The following is a 16,843-nucleotide window of genomic DNA, read 5'->3' as shown; positions in this document are numbered from 1 at the left end:
TGTGGTAAATCATTTGCCCATGAAGGACCCATAATCTCATGTTCACAGGGAAACTATAGATGTTGAAGAGTTAAAATTCGTTTTATCTCATTTTAGTTAAGTTGTTTATTATTTCTAGACGTATTCGTTATTTATTATTTCTAGACTTATTCGTTTATTTTATAGAGTTTACACACACATACATGCACACACACACATACATACATACACACATTTGTTGTTTTGTTTGCTAGATGTTTTATTTTTTTTTCCTTGCTTTTTTCTTCGTAATCGTACAAATAGGAAGGATTAATTCGTAAGTTGAGCTAATTGAACATAGCAAGGGTTAACGTGCGTGTGTGTGTACGTGTGTGTTAAAAATAGAAGTTAACTTTTAAGAAATAAACATTATCTCTTTGGGAATTTTTACACTTTAGTGAAACTACTAAGATAAAAATTAGGACAAAATTTATATGGAAAAATTTCATTTTCTTGGCTACCATATTATTTTTTATAACTAACTTCAATTCAAATCGATAAACAATAAAATATGTAGTAAAATAATCCTTCATTTTCATCATGGTATTTTTTTTATACTGATTATTTATTAATTATTGGCATTATTAAATTTTTTATATAAAAATAAAACTAATTAATTATTATTTTGTTAGAATTTAGTTTGTCAGTTAATTTTAATTTAAATCACTTATCAACATCCAGTGTTGATATTTTAAATTTAATTTATTTTAAATTAACATACTACTAACAACACTAACTAACTACATACATATGTATTCATATTGTGTAAGTAATTGTATGGTGTTGTATGATGAGATATGTATGTATGTATGTATGTACTTGTATCATCATATATAAATTGTATATGGCCCATGATATCATGGCCTATCATATCATGGCCTATCATATGATATCATATAATAATGTCATATCACATCATTATGCTCTCATATGATAATATCTTCTTATCTTATTTTAGTTGGATGAATAAGTGATTTTATAAAAAATGTTTTTTATATGTTTGGTAGGACTCCACTGCAAACTCCACTACCGTCCCCATCAGCATTGAAAGTATTTGGAACCTAAATGGATGCGAAGAAGATTTTTTAATTATAATTCTATGCTTATTTTTTGTTATTTGTACCCCTATCTATGTTTTCCTAACTTACCCTGCCAAGAGATGTCCATTAACTCTTGTCAGGTTGAAGATTTTAAAATTGGTCAGTCTTCCGTTATTATTCAAATTAACAGTATTACCATTTTAATATGTTATGTAATTAATATTTATAAAATAGATACACACACATACATTCAAACGCACACACCATCACACATACACATACATACACACACACGCACACACACACAAATAAATGTATCATGATTCATTTTTAAATTTTAGTCCTTTATATTCATTTTTCAAATTACAATATACTTTTTCTGTTATATCTTTCCCTATTCAGACACTCAGCTTTCTTCTGTTAGGGATATTTTTTGTCGATTTTCACTTTAGACTGAAGGAATATTCAGATGGAATTGTTAGGAGTCCGTTGCATTTGTTCGCCGGTTGCTATGTTATATTTGTTGAGGTCCGATATATGGCTTTTTTCTGAATCTATTTTCAAATTTATCAAAATTAAATCACAAAAACCTAATTAATATCTCTAATTATGATTTATTTTTATTATATTTGTGTTAAATATCATTATTATTATTGATATATCAGGCTATTATAATGTTGCTGCTGCTGTATGACTGCATCTATGGCTATAAGAGAAACTCACTGGTAGCCATTTATAAGGTTCTCTTCCAAATCGTAGTTCTATACCTCTTGCAAGTCAATTTGAGATTGATGTGGAGTAGAGATGAGGTCAGATTTGTTTTCTAATTTATGTGTGTGTAAGTTTTTGTGTGTGTGTGTGTCTGTCTTTTGTGTGAGTGTGTGTGTGTGTGCGTGTGTGTGTGCGTATGTGTGTGTGCGTGTGTGTGTGTCTGTGTGTGCGTGCAAGCACATACCAGACAGACATATACGTACAGACACACACATAGAGATACATTTACACATATTTATGTATATTGTCTATATACTTTTTGATAGTGTGTCCATATTATTTTAAATATTTAAATAGAAAAGGTCTGGAAAAGTTTTTTTTTAATTTTTTTACTTCAGTCAGGTGAAAATCCAACTGCAAATCAACAGTCCAATATTAATAATAATAATAATAACAATCATCATCTTAATCTTCTTCCTCCTTCCCATCATCATCATCATCATCACTTCATGAACGAAAATAGCAGCTCCATGCTATTCATGGCTCTCGCACTGAATAGCGCGCAAATAATTGTCTACACTTGTTTCCTAGACGGTCTGCAAAGGACGAAAGTTCTGGAAAAGGTGTTGTTGTTGTTGTTGCTGTTGTTGTTGTTGTTGTTATTTTTGTTGTTGCTGTTGTTGTTGCTGTTGTTGTTGATTCAAAATTGAGTGAAAATTTTTTTTCTATTTTCGAAATCATCAGAGAAAGTCGCCGGAGACCAGGGCCTCCTTTGTTTCTCTGTTGACGTTTTGTTGGTTCACAAGGTAAAAACACACGCGCATACATCACACACACATACATATACACGTACATGCACGTACGCGCGCACTCTCACGTACAAACAAACACACACACACAAATGAATTCAAAGGATTGACAAACTTTGATTCTCACTTTGAAAGCGAAACAAAAAGTTTACAAAGAAAAAAAAACAAAACGAACGCAGATTTCTGGTATCGGCGGACAGAGAAAGCATAGATAGCGATGACATCTGGTCCCTCAATGATGACCACGCAAGCCAAAAATTACATCAACTGTATCGAATGTTGAGAGAGAAGCAGCAGCAGCGGCCACAGCAGCGGCGGTGGTTACCACAGCAGCGGCGGTTACAGCAGCAGCAGCAACAGGACCTGCCTCTGCTACATCATCAGCAACGACATCTACAATGTCGATTGCCGGATGGCGATGGAAATAATATAAATGATTATAAACGTAATAATAATAATAATAATCACGATGACGTCATAACTGCAAATGATCTCGGTAACAATAATAACGACAACAATATTAGCAATAATAATAATAATAATAATAATAATAATTTTGAAATAAAGTTAACAAATATTTTGTTTTGCATGTTCTATAAAATGTTTATAAATGGCGCATTGCTTAATGTTATAAGTGACTTGCTCATGTTTGCAACACCCTACCTACTAAGGTTTGTTGAGTTTGATTGTTTTTCGTTTGTTCGCGTTTGTTTTTTTGTTTGCTTGTTTGTTTGTGTTTGTTTGTTTGTGTTTGTTTGTTTGTTTGTGTTTGTTTAGTTTTGTTTGATGTTTAATCATAAGCCACACATTTGTTGACAGGCTCTTACTGGCCCATCTAAATAATTCTCCTCAGAAGAGCAGCAACAGCCTGAGTAGCATCAACAGCACTAATGACATCATCAACCACTACGTCATCAACAACAAGAACGACGATGACGTCAGCAACACCAACAACGCTAGCGACAGCAACGGCGTATGTTACCTGTACGTGATGTTGTTGTACACATGTGCGTGCACGCAGACACTTCTACGCCATAGGTACATGCACTTATATGCCACCATAGGATTGAAGTTGCACTCTACTCTCCACTCTGCCATTTATGAGAAGGTTTCGTGCCTTATGTTGTTGTTTTGTTTTGGTTGGTGTATTAGTGATTGCATAAGGACTCGAAGGTGCGTTCTTTTACGCGTGTTTTTTTCGCGGGAAGGTGAATGTAGAAATCAGGCGCTATATAAATTGGAATTTAGACTCCCTTGAATCTAGAAATCAGGCGCTATATAAATTGGAATTTAGACACCCTCGAATCTAGAAATCAGGCGCTATATGAATTAAAATGTTTGTGACAATTGTGTATAATGATTGTGTTGATGCTGATGTGCTGAAGATGATGATTTTCGTTGATATGATATGGATGGTGTTGATGGTTACTTTTGGTTTATCTTAATTCATAAACATACGCAGTCGCTTCAGAAATTAAGCAGTGGCCACACTAGCGACACCACCAACAAAAACAACAATAATAAAAAGAACAAAAACAACAACAACATTGAAATCGGCGAAATCCTAAACTTGGCAACAGTCGACACGCAGAAATTAGTAGATCTCGTATCTATGCTAAACTATCTATGGTCGGCCCCCATTCAAATAGGACTGGCCGTCTACTTTCTGTGGCAATTAGTCGGACCATCCGTACTGGCCGGCGTCGCTATGGTCATCCTGATGTTACCTGTTAATGCCTTGGTTGCAAAGATGTGCAGACGATTTCAGGTTGTGGTAGCTGTTGTTGTTGTTTGTTGCTGTTGTTTGTTGTTGTTGTTGTTTGTTGCTGTTTGTTTTTGTTGCTTGATGTTGTCATTTGTTGTTGTTTGTTGTCGTTTGTTTGTTGTTGTTGTTGTTATGGTTAATGTGTTGTTTCAGATAGATCAGATGAAGTTTAAGGACGCCAGGATCAGAATGATGAATGAAGTTATCAACGGCATCAAGGTTAGTTGTTTATGGTAGTTATTACTCTCTTTCTTAACCGCTGTTGCACTTCACTTCGTCATCTTCTTCATCTTCATCCTCCTCGCGATATTCATTGCGTCATCATTACGTCATCGTTGCGTCATCGTCGTCGTCGTCATTATCACCAGGGGTATCATAACCGTCAAAAAATTTAAAACAAATCTAAATAAATGAAAAATGAAATGCTAACGATTTCCCCCAGCTGATAAAACTCTACGCCTGGGAGGATGTATTTGCCGAGAAGATAACAAAGGTCAGAGTTCAAGAAGTCAAGGTCATTAAAAGGTCAGCCTATCTGGCTTCACTTGCGTCGTTTGCTTGGACCTGTACACCCTTTCTGGTCAGTTCTTCCTCTCTTTTCGGGGAGATAATTTTTGTCATTCACACACACACGCACACACACACATGCACGTTCACATGCACACACACCCACACACATGCACGCTCACACACACACACACACATGCACACACGCGCACACGCACGCACACTTTTAAAAGGTGTCATTGACAACTTTCGCCGTATACGTTCTCTCATCCGAAGAGAACGTTCTCAACGCGGAGAAGGCATTCGTTGCCTTGACTCTGTTCAACATTCTCAGAAATCCTCTGTCTATGCTGCCTATTTTCGTTACTAACATCACCGTTGTTAGTTCTTTGTTTTGTGACGTCACTGAAGATGTTGTTCTCGTCAATCATGCTTATGTATGTTTTGTGTAGTAGTAGTAGTAGTAGTAGTAGTAGTAGTAGTGGTAGTGGTAGTAGTAGTAGTTGTTGTTGTTGTTGTTGTTGTTGATTTTTCTATCTTTGTTTAAATACGAATCCTCATAAACATTTTCATCTTTTTGTATTTATTCTTATTTTTAATTATTTATTTAGGCGAGAGTGTCACTGGAAAGGCTGCAGAATTTTTTATCTTTGGATGATGATAATAGAAACAGCAATCATCGTCATCATCTTCATCATCATCATAATAATAATAATAATAATAATAATGACAACAACTATAACAACAAAAATAACAACAACAATTATAATAATAATAAACCCTGCAATTGTCCCGATTATAACGCTGAAAACGCTTATGAATGTTAAATCAGTTTTAAAATTTGAAAAATTTTTTTTGTTCAACTTTTTTCTTTTGAAATTATATTTTATTATCATTAACAATATTGTTATTATTAATTATTAATAATAATTATTATTAATTATTATTATTATTATTACTTTTATTATTTTTTAAAAGATTCTGTGATAATGAATGATGCAAGTGTGGCTTACCTTCAAGATAATGGCTGTCAAAAGATTGTTCTCAACAAGTCAGTACACACACACCACACGCACACGCACACACACAGTTTAATTATGATTTATTATTTATTAATTTCATAATTCACCGAAGGGTGAATTTGAAGATAAAGAGAGGTAGTTTGGTAGCCGTAGTCGGCGCTGTTGGGGCTGGCAAGTCGACTTTTTTGCAGAGTTTAATTGGGGAGGTCAGGTGCATTAGTGGGTGCATCTACACGACGGTTAAGATGATGAAGAAGATGATGGTGGTGATGATTGTGATGAAGAAGATGATGATGGTGGTGATGATTGTGATGAAGAAGATGATGATGGTGGTGATGATTGTGATGAAGAAGATGATGAGGGTGGTGATGATAGTGATGAAGAAGACGATGATGTTGGTGATGATGATGATGATGATAATGATGATGATGAGGAGAAGATGATGGTGATAGTGGTGATGATTGTGAAGATGAAGAAGATGATGATGATGATGAATTTAAATCGACACGTAAGGGTGCAGTTACATACTCTAGCCAAGAGCCCTGGCTGCAGAATATGACCATTCAGGTTTTCATTTCTTTGTAGCGACGATGTTGATGACGACGATGATGTTAACTCTCATCACATCATGTCACATCACATCATGTCACATCACATCATGCTAAATCTCTCGCATCAGCACGTGTGATGATGACGATAACACCGTATTACACTTACTAACTCACTTTCTCTCTCTCTTTCTCTCTCTCTTGCTCTCTTTCTTTCTTTCTCTCTCTTTCTCTCTCTCTTTCTCTTTCTCTCTCTCTCTCTTTCTCTTTCTTTCTCTCTCTCTCTCTTTCTCTCTTTTTCACACACACGCACGCACGCACACGAACAAACACAGGAAAACATACTGTTCACGAGTGGCATGGATTCTGCTAGGTACCAGCGGACCTTGGAGGCCTGCGCCCTACTGCCCGATCTTCAAAAGCTAAACGCCGGCGATCTGACTGAAGTCGGAGATAAGGTGATAGTAATGATGATGGGGATGAGGATAATGATGATAATGATGTTATTGGTGATAATGATGACGTGATTGTTGTTCATGATGATGACGATGATGATGACTATGATGATGACGATGATGATGATAATGATTTACATCGTCGCCGTCGTCATCATCTTCATCATCGTCGTCGTCACCATCAAAATGAACAGGGCGTAACACTAAGTGGTGGGCAGAAGCAGCGGGTCAGTTTGGCCCGCGCCGCCTACGCAGAGGTTATGGACATTTGCTTGTTCGATGACCCTTTTAGCTCTGTTGACGATAACGTTGCTAGTTATCTGTTTGACAAGTTGTTCAGTAATGATCATGGATTGCTGAGAGATAAGGTTCGTTGGCTGATTGGTTTGTTGGTTGGTTGGTTGGTTGGTTGGTTGGCTGGTTGGTTGGCTGGTTGGTTGGCTGGTTGGTTGGTTGGTTGGTTGGTTGGTTGGTTGGTTGGTTGGCTGGTTGGTTGGCTGGTTGGTTGGCTGGTTGGTCATCATGTCGTCATCACATAGTCAGATCATCACTTTAATTACATCATCATCAGATGTTAATTACGTCATCATCACGTCAAAAAAACAGACGCGAATCATAGCCACCAACCATTTGACGTTCCTATCGAAGTTTGACCAGGTCGTCATCATGTCAGGTGATAACAACGTCATCATCTTCACCACCGACGATCTTGTTGTCGGGTCGCTTAGTCATCTGAGTAATAATAATAATAATAACAACAACAACAACAACAACAACAACAATAATAAAAATAACAATAATAACAATAATAATAATAATAATAATAATAACAACAACAACAACAACAACAATAATAAAAATAACAATAATAACAATAATAATAATAATAATAATAATAATAACAACAACAACAACAATAATAACAACAACAATAATAAAAATAACAATAATAACAATAATAATAATAACCACAACAACAATAGCAATAATGATGCCGATAATAATAATAAAAAGATATTGCTAGAGTTGATCGAGAAGAGCTCAGTGCATGCAGGTTGTGGTGATGATTTTGCTGATGACGATGATAATAATAATAATAATTGTTATTATTATTATTAATATGATTATGATGATGGTAATGATGAAGTGATAATTTACATATAACAGAGTCGAGTAGAGAGAATGTTACCGAAGATTATGATGACAGCCGTAAAAAGGCCTTAAGTCTTCCATACATCCGAATGACGTCATCGTCATCGTCAGCCTCAGTTAATCTAGTCGACAAATCGCGCCATCATTATCATGACCATCATCGTTATAATCATCATCATAATTGCAGATGCAAGTCTATTTTTAAATCGTGGACGAACATTAATTACGAATGCGTTCGGAAAGATGAAGACGACGACGACGATGACAATTTTTACGTATGTTTCTATATAGTTTCATATTCATATGACACACACACACACAAACACACACACACATAAACACGCACACACACACACGCACACACAATTCTAAAGTGAATGTGGTGTATAGCGTTTATTTTCACACGCGCACAAAATGTGTTTTTAAAGAGCTGATTTCAAGCGCTATATAAATGACATATTGTTATTATTATTATTATTACTATTAATAAAACTTTTGAAATATCGCTTATAGGTTTTTATAATCCTTTCAAGTTGTCTTTAATCGATATAAATTGGACTTATAATTTTAGATCTAGCCTAATCGATAGCGTAATATCGTCATCGTGTGCTTGTATTGCGATAGAAACATTGCGTGAATAAACTCTCTCCTATTTTCATACAAGCCATCATCATTGTACTTATTTTAGATTAACTAACATTGATGGCTACTCATAATTATTTTATCATAAATTTATCATTTTTTGATTTATACATAGCTAATTTTAACATTTCTATTGACCTATTTTATTTCGGTTGTTTTAATTTTAATGGTTTTCTTTGAATAATAAAAGAGTTCACATTAATATTATTTATTATTATTATTTATATTGTTATTATTATTTTTTTTTATTATTATTATTGTTATTATTATCAGCTGCAAAGTGATAACAGATTGACGACAAGATCATACGCATCAATGGAGGAACTGTTGCTGAACACCGTCAAATTGACGTCATCAAAATTATCAAATGACGTCATCGGTGAAGACGACGAAGATGATGAAGATGACGATAGGGATAACAATGATGATGATAAAGTGGATTGTGATGATGAGGAAATTGGTAGTGTTGATAATAGTGCTGATAATGTGATTAATGTGGCCGATGATGTTGCTGCTACTGCTGCTGATGCTGCTACTACAGCTGCCACTGCTGATGTTAATGACGATGATGTTGATGTTAAGATGAGTGAGGATGATGACAAGATGATGGTGGAAGACTCGAGTAGTGAGATGAACAGACCAAAAGTGGCGGGAGTTTCTAAAAAAGAAATCATCAATATCGGCAAAGTTGGTTTTTGTTCATTCATTCATTCATTCATTCAATCATTCATTCGTTCGTTCATTCATTTGCTTATTTATTTATCATCTATAATAATTATGCCTCATTATTATGACTAAAAAATCAATTAAAAATATTTTAATTAGGTCAGTTCAAAAGTGTTCCTGACCTATTTATATTCTATTGGTCCGTTGATGGTAGCCCTAATGTTTACATTTTACGTGCTAAACAACGTGCTATCGGTGTCCACAAATATTTGGCTCAGTAGGTGGAGCGATGATGATGACGTCATTTCTTCTTCTTCTGCATCACGTGACGGTGGTGTTGGTTGCATCAACAGCAATAATGGAAGTAACGTCAACAACGACGAAAATCGCATCATCATCCCGAACAACAACAGTTATAGCAACATTAATGACACTAGCATTGTCAGTAACACCAACAACGGCAGTAAAGATGACATTAACAACAACAGCAACAACAACGATGTAAGGAATAATTTTTTTAATTGCAGTCAAACTCTGAACGAAAATATTGAAGATAATAACAAGCAAAGAATTGCCATTTATGCGTCTCTTTGTCTGTTATTTGGTAAGCTGTGTGTGTGTGTGTGTGTGCGTGTGCGTGCGTGTGTGTGTTATGTGTGTGCGTGTGTTGGTGTGATAATAATCTAATAATTGGTTGAGTTATTTTTAACCAGGAATCACTCTTCTAATTCGATCGTTCGTCACATCACTGGCCTGTTGCCGAGTTTCTAAAAGACTCTACTCATCCTTCCTGCAATCACTTCTTCGTGCTCCGCTTCCCTTCTTTGACCTCACCCCGAAAGGTCGCATATTAAACAGGGCAACCAGCGACGTCGCCACCTTAGATTACGTCATGCCCTTCACCATATCCGGGTTCTTCAATATCGCAATAATGACGTCCTTAAGTGTCTTGGTGATCGTTGTAAATATCCCGCTCTTCCTTCTTCCTTTTGCTATCTTACTCGTTGGGTATATTTTGATACAGGTTTGTTTTCTACTCTCCCTCTCCCTCTTTCTTTTGTTTCTCTTTCTTACTTATTCTCTCTCTCTCTCTCTCTCTTTCCCTCTTTCTATCTCTCTCTCTACTTCAACTTTCTTACTTTTAATTTCTTCTTTTCTTTTTTTCTCTCTCCCTCTCTCGCAAAATCTCTCTCTACTTCGCTTACTTTCTTACTTTTAATTTCTTCTTTTCTTTTTCTCTCTCTCCCTCTCTCGCAAAATCTCTCTCTACTTCGCTTACTTTCTTACTTTTAATTTCTTCTTTTTTTTCACGATTGAAAATAATAACGATGTAGAAATATTTTGTGGTGACGGCCAGACATCTGCGAAGGTTGGAGTCGAACAGTCGGTCGCATGTCTTCTCTCATTTCAGTGAGGCTCTACAAGGTTGTACTTTACGTCATCGTGACGTCATCATCGTTATTGTCGTCGTCGTCATTGGTTTTTTAAATTTATTTCAAGTAAATTTGTTGTGAAAAGTTCGTAATGAAATGTGTGTAAATTCGGTGTATGAAGCATGTATTAAACAACAATTAGTCAATCAATCAATCACTCAATCAATCAATTAATTAATCAATCAATCACTTAATCAATCAATCAGTTAGTCCATCAATCTATCATCCAATCAGTCTATCAATCTATCTACTAGCCAGTCAACCAACCAATCAATCATTAAATCGGCTAGCCAACCAACCATCCAACCAACCAACTAATCAGGTCTGTCAACAATTCGGGCATTTCGTGTTAGCGACAAGTTCATAAATGGCATGTACAGTAAGATCGATAAGATGCAGAGTATTCATTACCTCTACGTAGTTTCACAAAGGTTCCACTTATTTTAAAACTGTCCAATGAATGAATGAGTGAGTGAATGAGTGAATGAATGAATGAATGAATGAACGAATGAACGAACGAAAGAACATTCAGTGATTGATTGATTGTTACAATCAATTTTTCTTACCAAATTTTACAAGATGGCTGGGCCTATGGCTCGAGTTTATCGGCAACACGTTGGTCGGATTTGTCGGGGTTTTTGCCGTTCTGCAGAGAGAAAATCTTAGTTCTGGGGTGGTCGGTCTGTCCATTGTCTATGCTCTAGATGTGAGTGCTATCATTTTATCATCATTTTTATTATTATCGCTCATTGTATTATTTATTCGCAAATGTATTTACATTCGTTCGCACAACTGCTACTACGGCTACTACCACTGCCGCTGTGGCTATTGCTGCTGGTACTTCTACTACCAATGATAATAATAATAATAATAATAATAATAATAATAATAATAGCAATAATAATAATGATGATGATGATGATGATGAACAGATCATACAGAACCTGAATACCCTCGTCACAATGTCCTGCGAACTCGAGACCAACCTTGTGGCTGTTGAGCGATTGAAAGAGTATATCGACATCGACGAAGAGGTTTATTATATTATTATTATTATTATTATTATTGTTATTATTATCATTATTATTGTTATTGTTATTATTGAAAAATTACTTATTATTATTCATCAGTCATATATTCATTCGCTCTTCGATCGTTCATTCGTGAATCCATCCATTTATTATTCATTCATTGATCCTTCTTACTATCCATCTCTCCATCCATCCATCCATCCGTCCGTTTGTTCGTTCGTTTATTTGTTCTCACCTAAATCTTCACAACAGCCAGATATAATGAACGACGGAGATTCAGAACAAAAACATCGTCATCATCGTCGTCATCATCACAATCATCATCATCATCGCGACGACAACTGGCCACAAAATGGCGAGGTAAGCTTCTCCAACGTGTCGGCCGGATATGGTTCGGGTCGTGACCTTGTTCTTAAGGATTTGAACTTTCACCTTCCTCAAGGTCAAATGGTCAGTTGCTTGCTGTGTATGTTTTTGTTGTTGTTGTTATCATTATTAATTAAAAAAGGAGTAATAATGATAAAAAAAAGATATTCGTAATTTCAAAATCAGTTGGGCATAGTTGGCAGAACGGGGTCTGGCAAGTCATCGATTCTGATGTGTCTCACGAGGGTTTTGAACCCGGTGCCTGGGGGTCTCGTAACCATTGCAGGTAGCGACTTAGCTGCTATCTCTATCAAGTTGTTGAGGAGAAAAATTACAATTATTCCGCAGGTTTGTGATGGATGGATTGGTTGGTTAGTTGGTTGAATGGATGGATGGATTTGCAGATGAATGTATGAATGAGTGAATGAATTAACGAATTCACAGGATCCACAATTATTTTCCGGATCAATCCGCTTCAATCTCGACCCGACCAATTCATACACGGACGAAGAGATATGGACGCATTTGGAGAGTACTGGATTGAGTGAGATGGTGAGAGATTTGAAGGGTGGCCTGGATTTTGAATGCCTCACCGACGACAATGTATTTAGGTAATGATATTTATTCTTTATTATTTCATTAAAAACTACATTTCTTTCCCCAATCTTAACACACCTTCGTACAGCAAATGTGAATGTACATTTCATCCATAATTTCTCATTATTTTTACTATTCTTTATTATTATTATTATTTTATTATTATTTTTATTGTTATCCAGCTTAGGACAGAAGCAACTGTTGTGTTTGTGTCGGGCGCTGCTGAGAAACAGCTTCCTACTAATCTTAGACGAGTCGACTGCATCTGTCGACAGCAAAACCGAAGAGAGAATTCGGAATTTAATAGAGAAAAAATTCAAAAAGGATAAAAAACCGTCCCGAGACAAAACTAATCACGAGACAGGTTTGTAATCCATTGCTTAGAAATTTTTTTTTTATTATTATTCTTTAAAAATCAGGATCTGACAGACGCAAAAGCTGTAACAACATGCAAGGCAGTAAAACAAAATTAAACAAATAAGTGAGAAAATAAATACAAAAAGTGAGGAAGAGAAATGATAAAACATGAAAAATAAAATATGTTAGAATAAAATAAATAATAAGAAGAGAAATAAAAGAAAAGTAATTGACGATGGAATATAAAATGAAGTAACGGCAAATTGATAGACTAGATTGCTTAGACATTGCTTAGCAATCCATCACCATCTCAAAATTTTCACCTCATGAGTTTAAACTCCCTACAGAAACTACTCTGGCTACTAATTCATCAGAGGTTTCTACATTAGACGAGCCTTTGTCATCGGCGCATGCAGAGGGAACTCTAATAATAGTGGCACACCGTACTGACAACGTTCTAAATTGCGACAAGTAAGTGAATGGCGATGAATATGAAAGAGTTATTTTTATAGAGCGTAGGATGGTTGCTGGGAAGATAACGTTCATTAAGTTAGTCACGATCATTATACACTCGAGTACGTTGGCTCTTATGAGGTACTTACTGCTTTCATTATCGCTCTGATTAGGCGGGAAATAACTAGCATGAATGTTCTTTATTCATAATAAAGAGTCGCTTTAGTTTTTTATTAATTGCTCACTCTCATCAAACGCTCGTAACAACCACAACAGTAGTAGTAGTTGTAGTAGTAGTAGTAGTAGTAGTAGTAGCAGTAGTAGTAGTAGTAGTGGTAGTAGTAGTGGTGGTGGTGGTGGTGGTAACGACAACAGCCGTAGTAACACCACAATAACCGCAGTAGTAAAAGTGGTAGTAGTAGTAGTAGTAGTGGTAGTAGTAGTAGTAGTAGTGGTAGTAGTAGTAGTAGTAGTAGCAGTGGCAGTAGCAACATGTGAGATGTTGTTATTCTTAGTTGCGACAAGATGTTATTTGCGTTACTGCTCTGTGACACGCACTCGCATGATTTCAAAAAAATGCTATGTGCACTTTTTGGAGTTCGGCTTCTTGTTATTTGTTAGAATTTTTAAACAAATTTGTACCTGATAAATTTCATCACGCCTCGAATAGTTAAGTGTTATTAGGAGTTATCTACATTATACATTGTCTACCTGTCTATCTATCTATCTATCTATCTAATTGTCTATCTATCTATCTATTTATCTAATTGTCTGTCTATCTATCTAACTGTCTGTCTGTCTATCTATCTAACTGTCTGTCTGTCTGTTTGTCTATCTGTCTGTCTATCTTCTACATAGCACAATGCATTTAACGCTCAGTTATTATATCACTATACACTTATGAACACGTGCATGCATGTCACAAGCGCTTCTATTGCTAACCGAACCAACCATGGAAAAAACTCGTCCGGTGCATAATTTTTTCATCATTCATGTCCATTCCCTTTCTATTCAATACACGCGCGCACATGCAGAATCCTGGTTTTGGAAGATGGACGCGTTGTGGAATGCGATAGTCCCAGTGTTTTGTTGGCTGATAGGAATTCAAAATTCTATAGGATGAGACAGGAATTGAACCAGGCTTCTGCCAGTTCCTGATTGATCGATCGATCGTCATCTTACGCTTATTATCGTGCCTTAGGATATGATAATTTGATTTTCTCATATTATTTTTGTTTGTTTTTTTTTTGTTTTGTGTGCTAATTTAAATGCGTTTTAATATATTTTTCAGTATTTAAAAGTTATTTATTTAAATCGAATATTGTTCATAGATAATTATTTTTCAAAACATACGCTTATTTTTTAAAATAATTTTCGCCCGGACAGTTTTTATTCCATTTTATTGTTACGGCTATTAGTACGCATATTTATCATGTATAATTAATAAATTTTTGTATATAAATTTATTTGCCTGTGTGTATGTGTGTGTGTATGTCAATGTGTGTGTGTGTGTGTGTGTGTGTGTGTGTGTGTGTGTGTGTGTGTGTGTGTGAAATGAGACGTTAGTTTTATCGGGCAATATTATTTTTGTGTCTGCGTGCGTGTTTTTAAATGAATGTATGTAGAGTTTTTATCCCAGAGATCACAGTTGTGCAATTATCTTCATTACTCATGTACTAGTGTACATTGAAGCTGCGATTTTACAGATATTGTGTACACATATATACGCACACACACACGCAAACACACACAAACAGACATACACACACAAACATACACACGCACACAAACGTTTTGCATATATATAATATTTTTATCAGATCTTTATATTACCGTTAAAATTTAAAACGAAATAAATTGTGTACCGATACGATACTTTGTAACGAAACGGTATTATGTTCTTGAAATATTATTTTGATACATCACAACAGAAAAATATATGATGTCACTCGTACATACAATGCCCGCATTATCAATCACTGAAAAAATAGATATTTTTTAACATGTCTGCGTATACAAATGTTTGTTTGTGTGTGTTTGTGCATGTGTGGTTTGTGTGTGTGTGTGGTTTGTGTGTGTGTGTAGTGTGTGTGTGTGTGGTTTGTGTGTGTGTGTGGTTTGTGTGTGTGTGTGTGTGTGTGTAAGTGTGTGTGAAATGTTGTTAATATACAGATTTGTATTTGAAGAGATCTGGTAGCGTCGACTCGATTTTATAAGCAACATACAAGTGCGACTTAACGTGAAACATCGACAACTGTTCAGTTTGCCTTGTGTGTATGCGTGAAACTTTGAAGAAACTTGTCCAGCATTATCAAAGATGGCTCCATTTCTTGCTGGAAAACAATTTAACTTATTAACGAAACATGACAGATGGAGATTAATTGTTAAAAAGTTAATTTATTCATCGTTGAATTCAATGGAAAGTTGAGTGTCTGTCGTGTGCTACGTGGTGTAAATGTTATGTACCCTGTTTTTACGAGCCCATGTAGACGGGGTAGAGGAGAATTAAGGTTGAGGTCAGGGTCATAAGGATGCATATGAACCAGAAGAACATACGGTCCAATACTTTTACAAAGTCCCTCAGTTCGTCTTTCGTCATGGAGTTTGCGGCAGGTTTGGAATTTTCGACGGAGTTCGATTCTTCGAGGAATTTGGCTTCATCCAATTTTTGTTGGTCGTTTTGTTGCGTGGTTTTTTGATTTTTTAATTTGTTGTAGAAATGAAATTTGTTTAGAAAATGTTGTTTGGCAATTTGTCGAATGTAGCACTTGTCTCTGTCGAATTGTTTCTGCTCAGAGATGTTCGTTTGATTTCTTTCAATCTCTGTGGCTTTCGTGGATGTGTTGTTGAGTTGCATGCAGTTGAAGACGGGTTGGTGTGGTTCGATGAAAAGAGATTGTTGTTGGATGGCAGGTAGTGGAGAAGTAACCGTCCGAGGGTGGCTGCCTTCCTGCGAGAAATTATGAACCGACTGCTTGGTGCAGTTGTTGGCGCTCTTCATCCGACCGTTGTAGTTGGACATGCAGAGGTTGACGCTGAACACCTCGCCTTCATATATTTTCTCCTTCAACTTCTCTGTCGATTCGGATGTTCGACTGTTCTCAGGCAGGGAGATTCTTCTCTTCCAGATGAGTTCTTGCTTGTTGTCCAGCACTGGCCTGCCCTTGTCCACTCTTTGGAATGATATTCTGTACTTCAGCGGGTCGATGATATTGGAAGTTTTGATGCGCTGTTTCAGATATTTCGATCGGTCCTGTGTGGCGGGCTGCAG

General features: G+C 36.0%; 1 protein-coding gene across 1 annotated transcript; it reads left to right on the top strand.

Moving 5' to 3' along the window:
• Nucleotides 1–1,459: 1,459 nt before the first annotated feature.
• HELRODRAFT_115686 (hypothetical protein) lies at nt 1,460–15,440 on the top strand. The gene is made up of 30 exons (XM_009030332.1): nt 1,460–1,586; nt 1,724–1,867; nt 2,168–2,392; nt 2,514–2,575; nt 2,758–3,249; nt 3,398–3,686; nt 4,107–4,349; nt 4,497–4,562; nt 4,786–4,923; nt 5,084–5,230; nt 5,462–5,531; nt 5,903–6,111; nt 6,386–6,439; nt 6,756–6,878; nt 7,070–7,243; nt 7,482–7,543; nt 8,972–9,356; nt 9,495–9,699; nt 10,049–10,359; nt 10,670–10,763; nt 11,091–11,199; nt 11,348–11,474; nt 11,701–11,802; nt 12,052–12,249; nt 12,352–12,513; nt 12,610–12,776; nt 12,945–13,126; nt 13,467–13,590; nt 14,607–15,101; nt 15,122–15,440. The coding sequence occupies exons 2-29, from the start codon at nt 1,733–1,735 to the stop codon at nt 14,728–14,730; spliced, it is 4,779 nt and encodes a 1,592-aa protein (XP_009028580.1). The 5' UTR covers nt 1,460–1,586; nt 1,724–1,732; the 3' UTR covers nt 14,731–15,101; nt 15,122–15,440.
• The last annotated feature ends 1,403 nt before the right edge of the window (nt 15,441–16,843 follow it).

The sequence above is a fragment of the Helobdella robusta genome (assembly GCF_000326865.2).
Source record: "Helobdella robusta unplaced genomic scaffold HELROscaffold_67, whole genome shotgun sequence".
Taxonomy (NCBI): domain Eukaryota; kingdom Metazoa; phylum Annelida; class Clitellata; order Rhynchobdellida; family Glossiphoniidae; genus Helobdella; species Helobdella robusta.
The sequence above is the reverse complement of the archived record's forward strand: the minus strand, read 5'-3'. Positions and strand labels throughout refer to the sequence as shown.

What these genes read in the sequence shown, in the direction of transcription:
- HELRODRAFT_115686 (XM_009030332.1), top strand. Translation starts at nt 1,733, where the DNA reads ATGTTGCTGCTGCTGTATGACTGCATCTATGGCTATAAGAGAAACTCA. An exon ending in TGCAGAATATGACCATTCAG is followed by an intron (nt 6,440 to 6,755) that starts GTTTTCATTTCT and finishes GAACAAACACAG; the next exon opens with GAAAACATACTGTTCACGAG. An exon ending in AAATTACAATTATTCCGCAG is followed by an intron (nt 12,514 to 12,609) that starts GTTTGTGATGGA and finishes ACGAATTCACAG; the next exon opens with GATCCACAATTATTTTCCGG.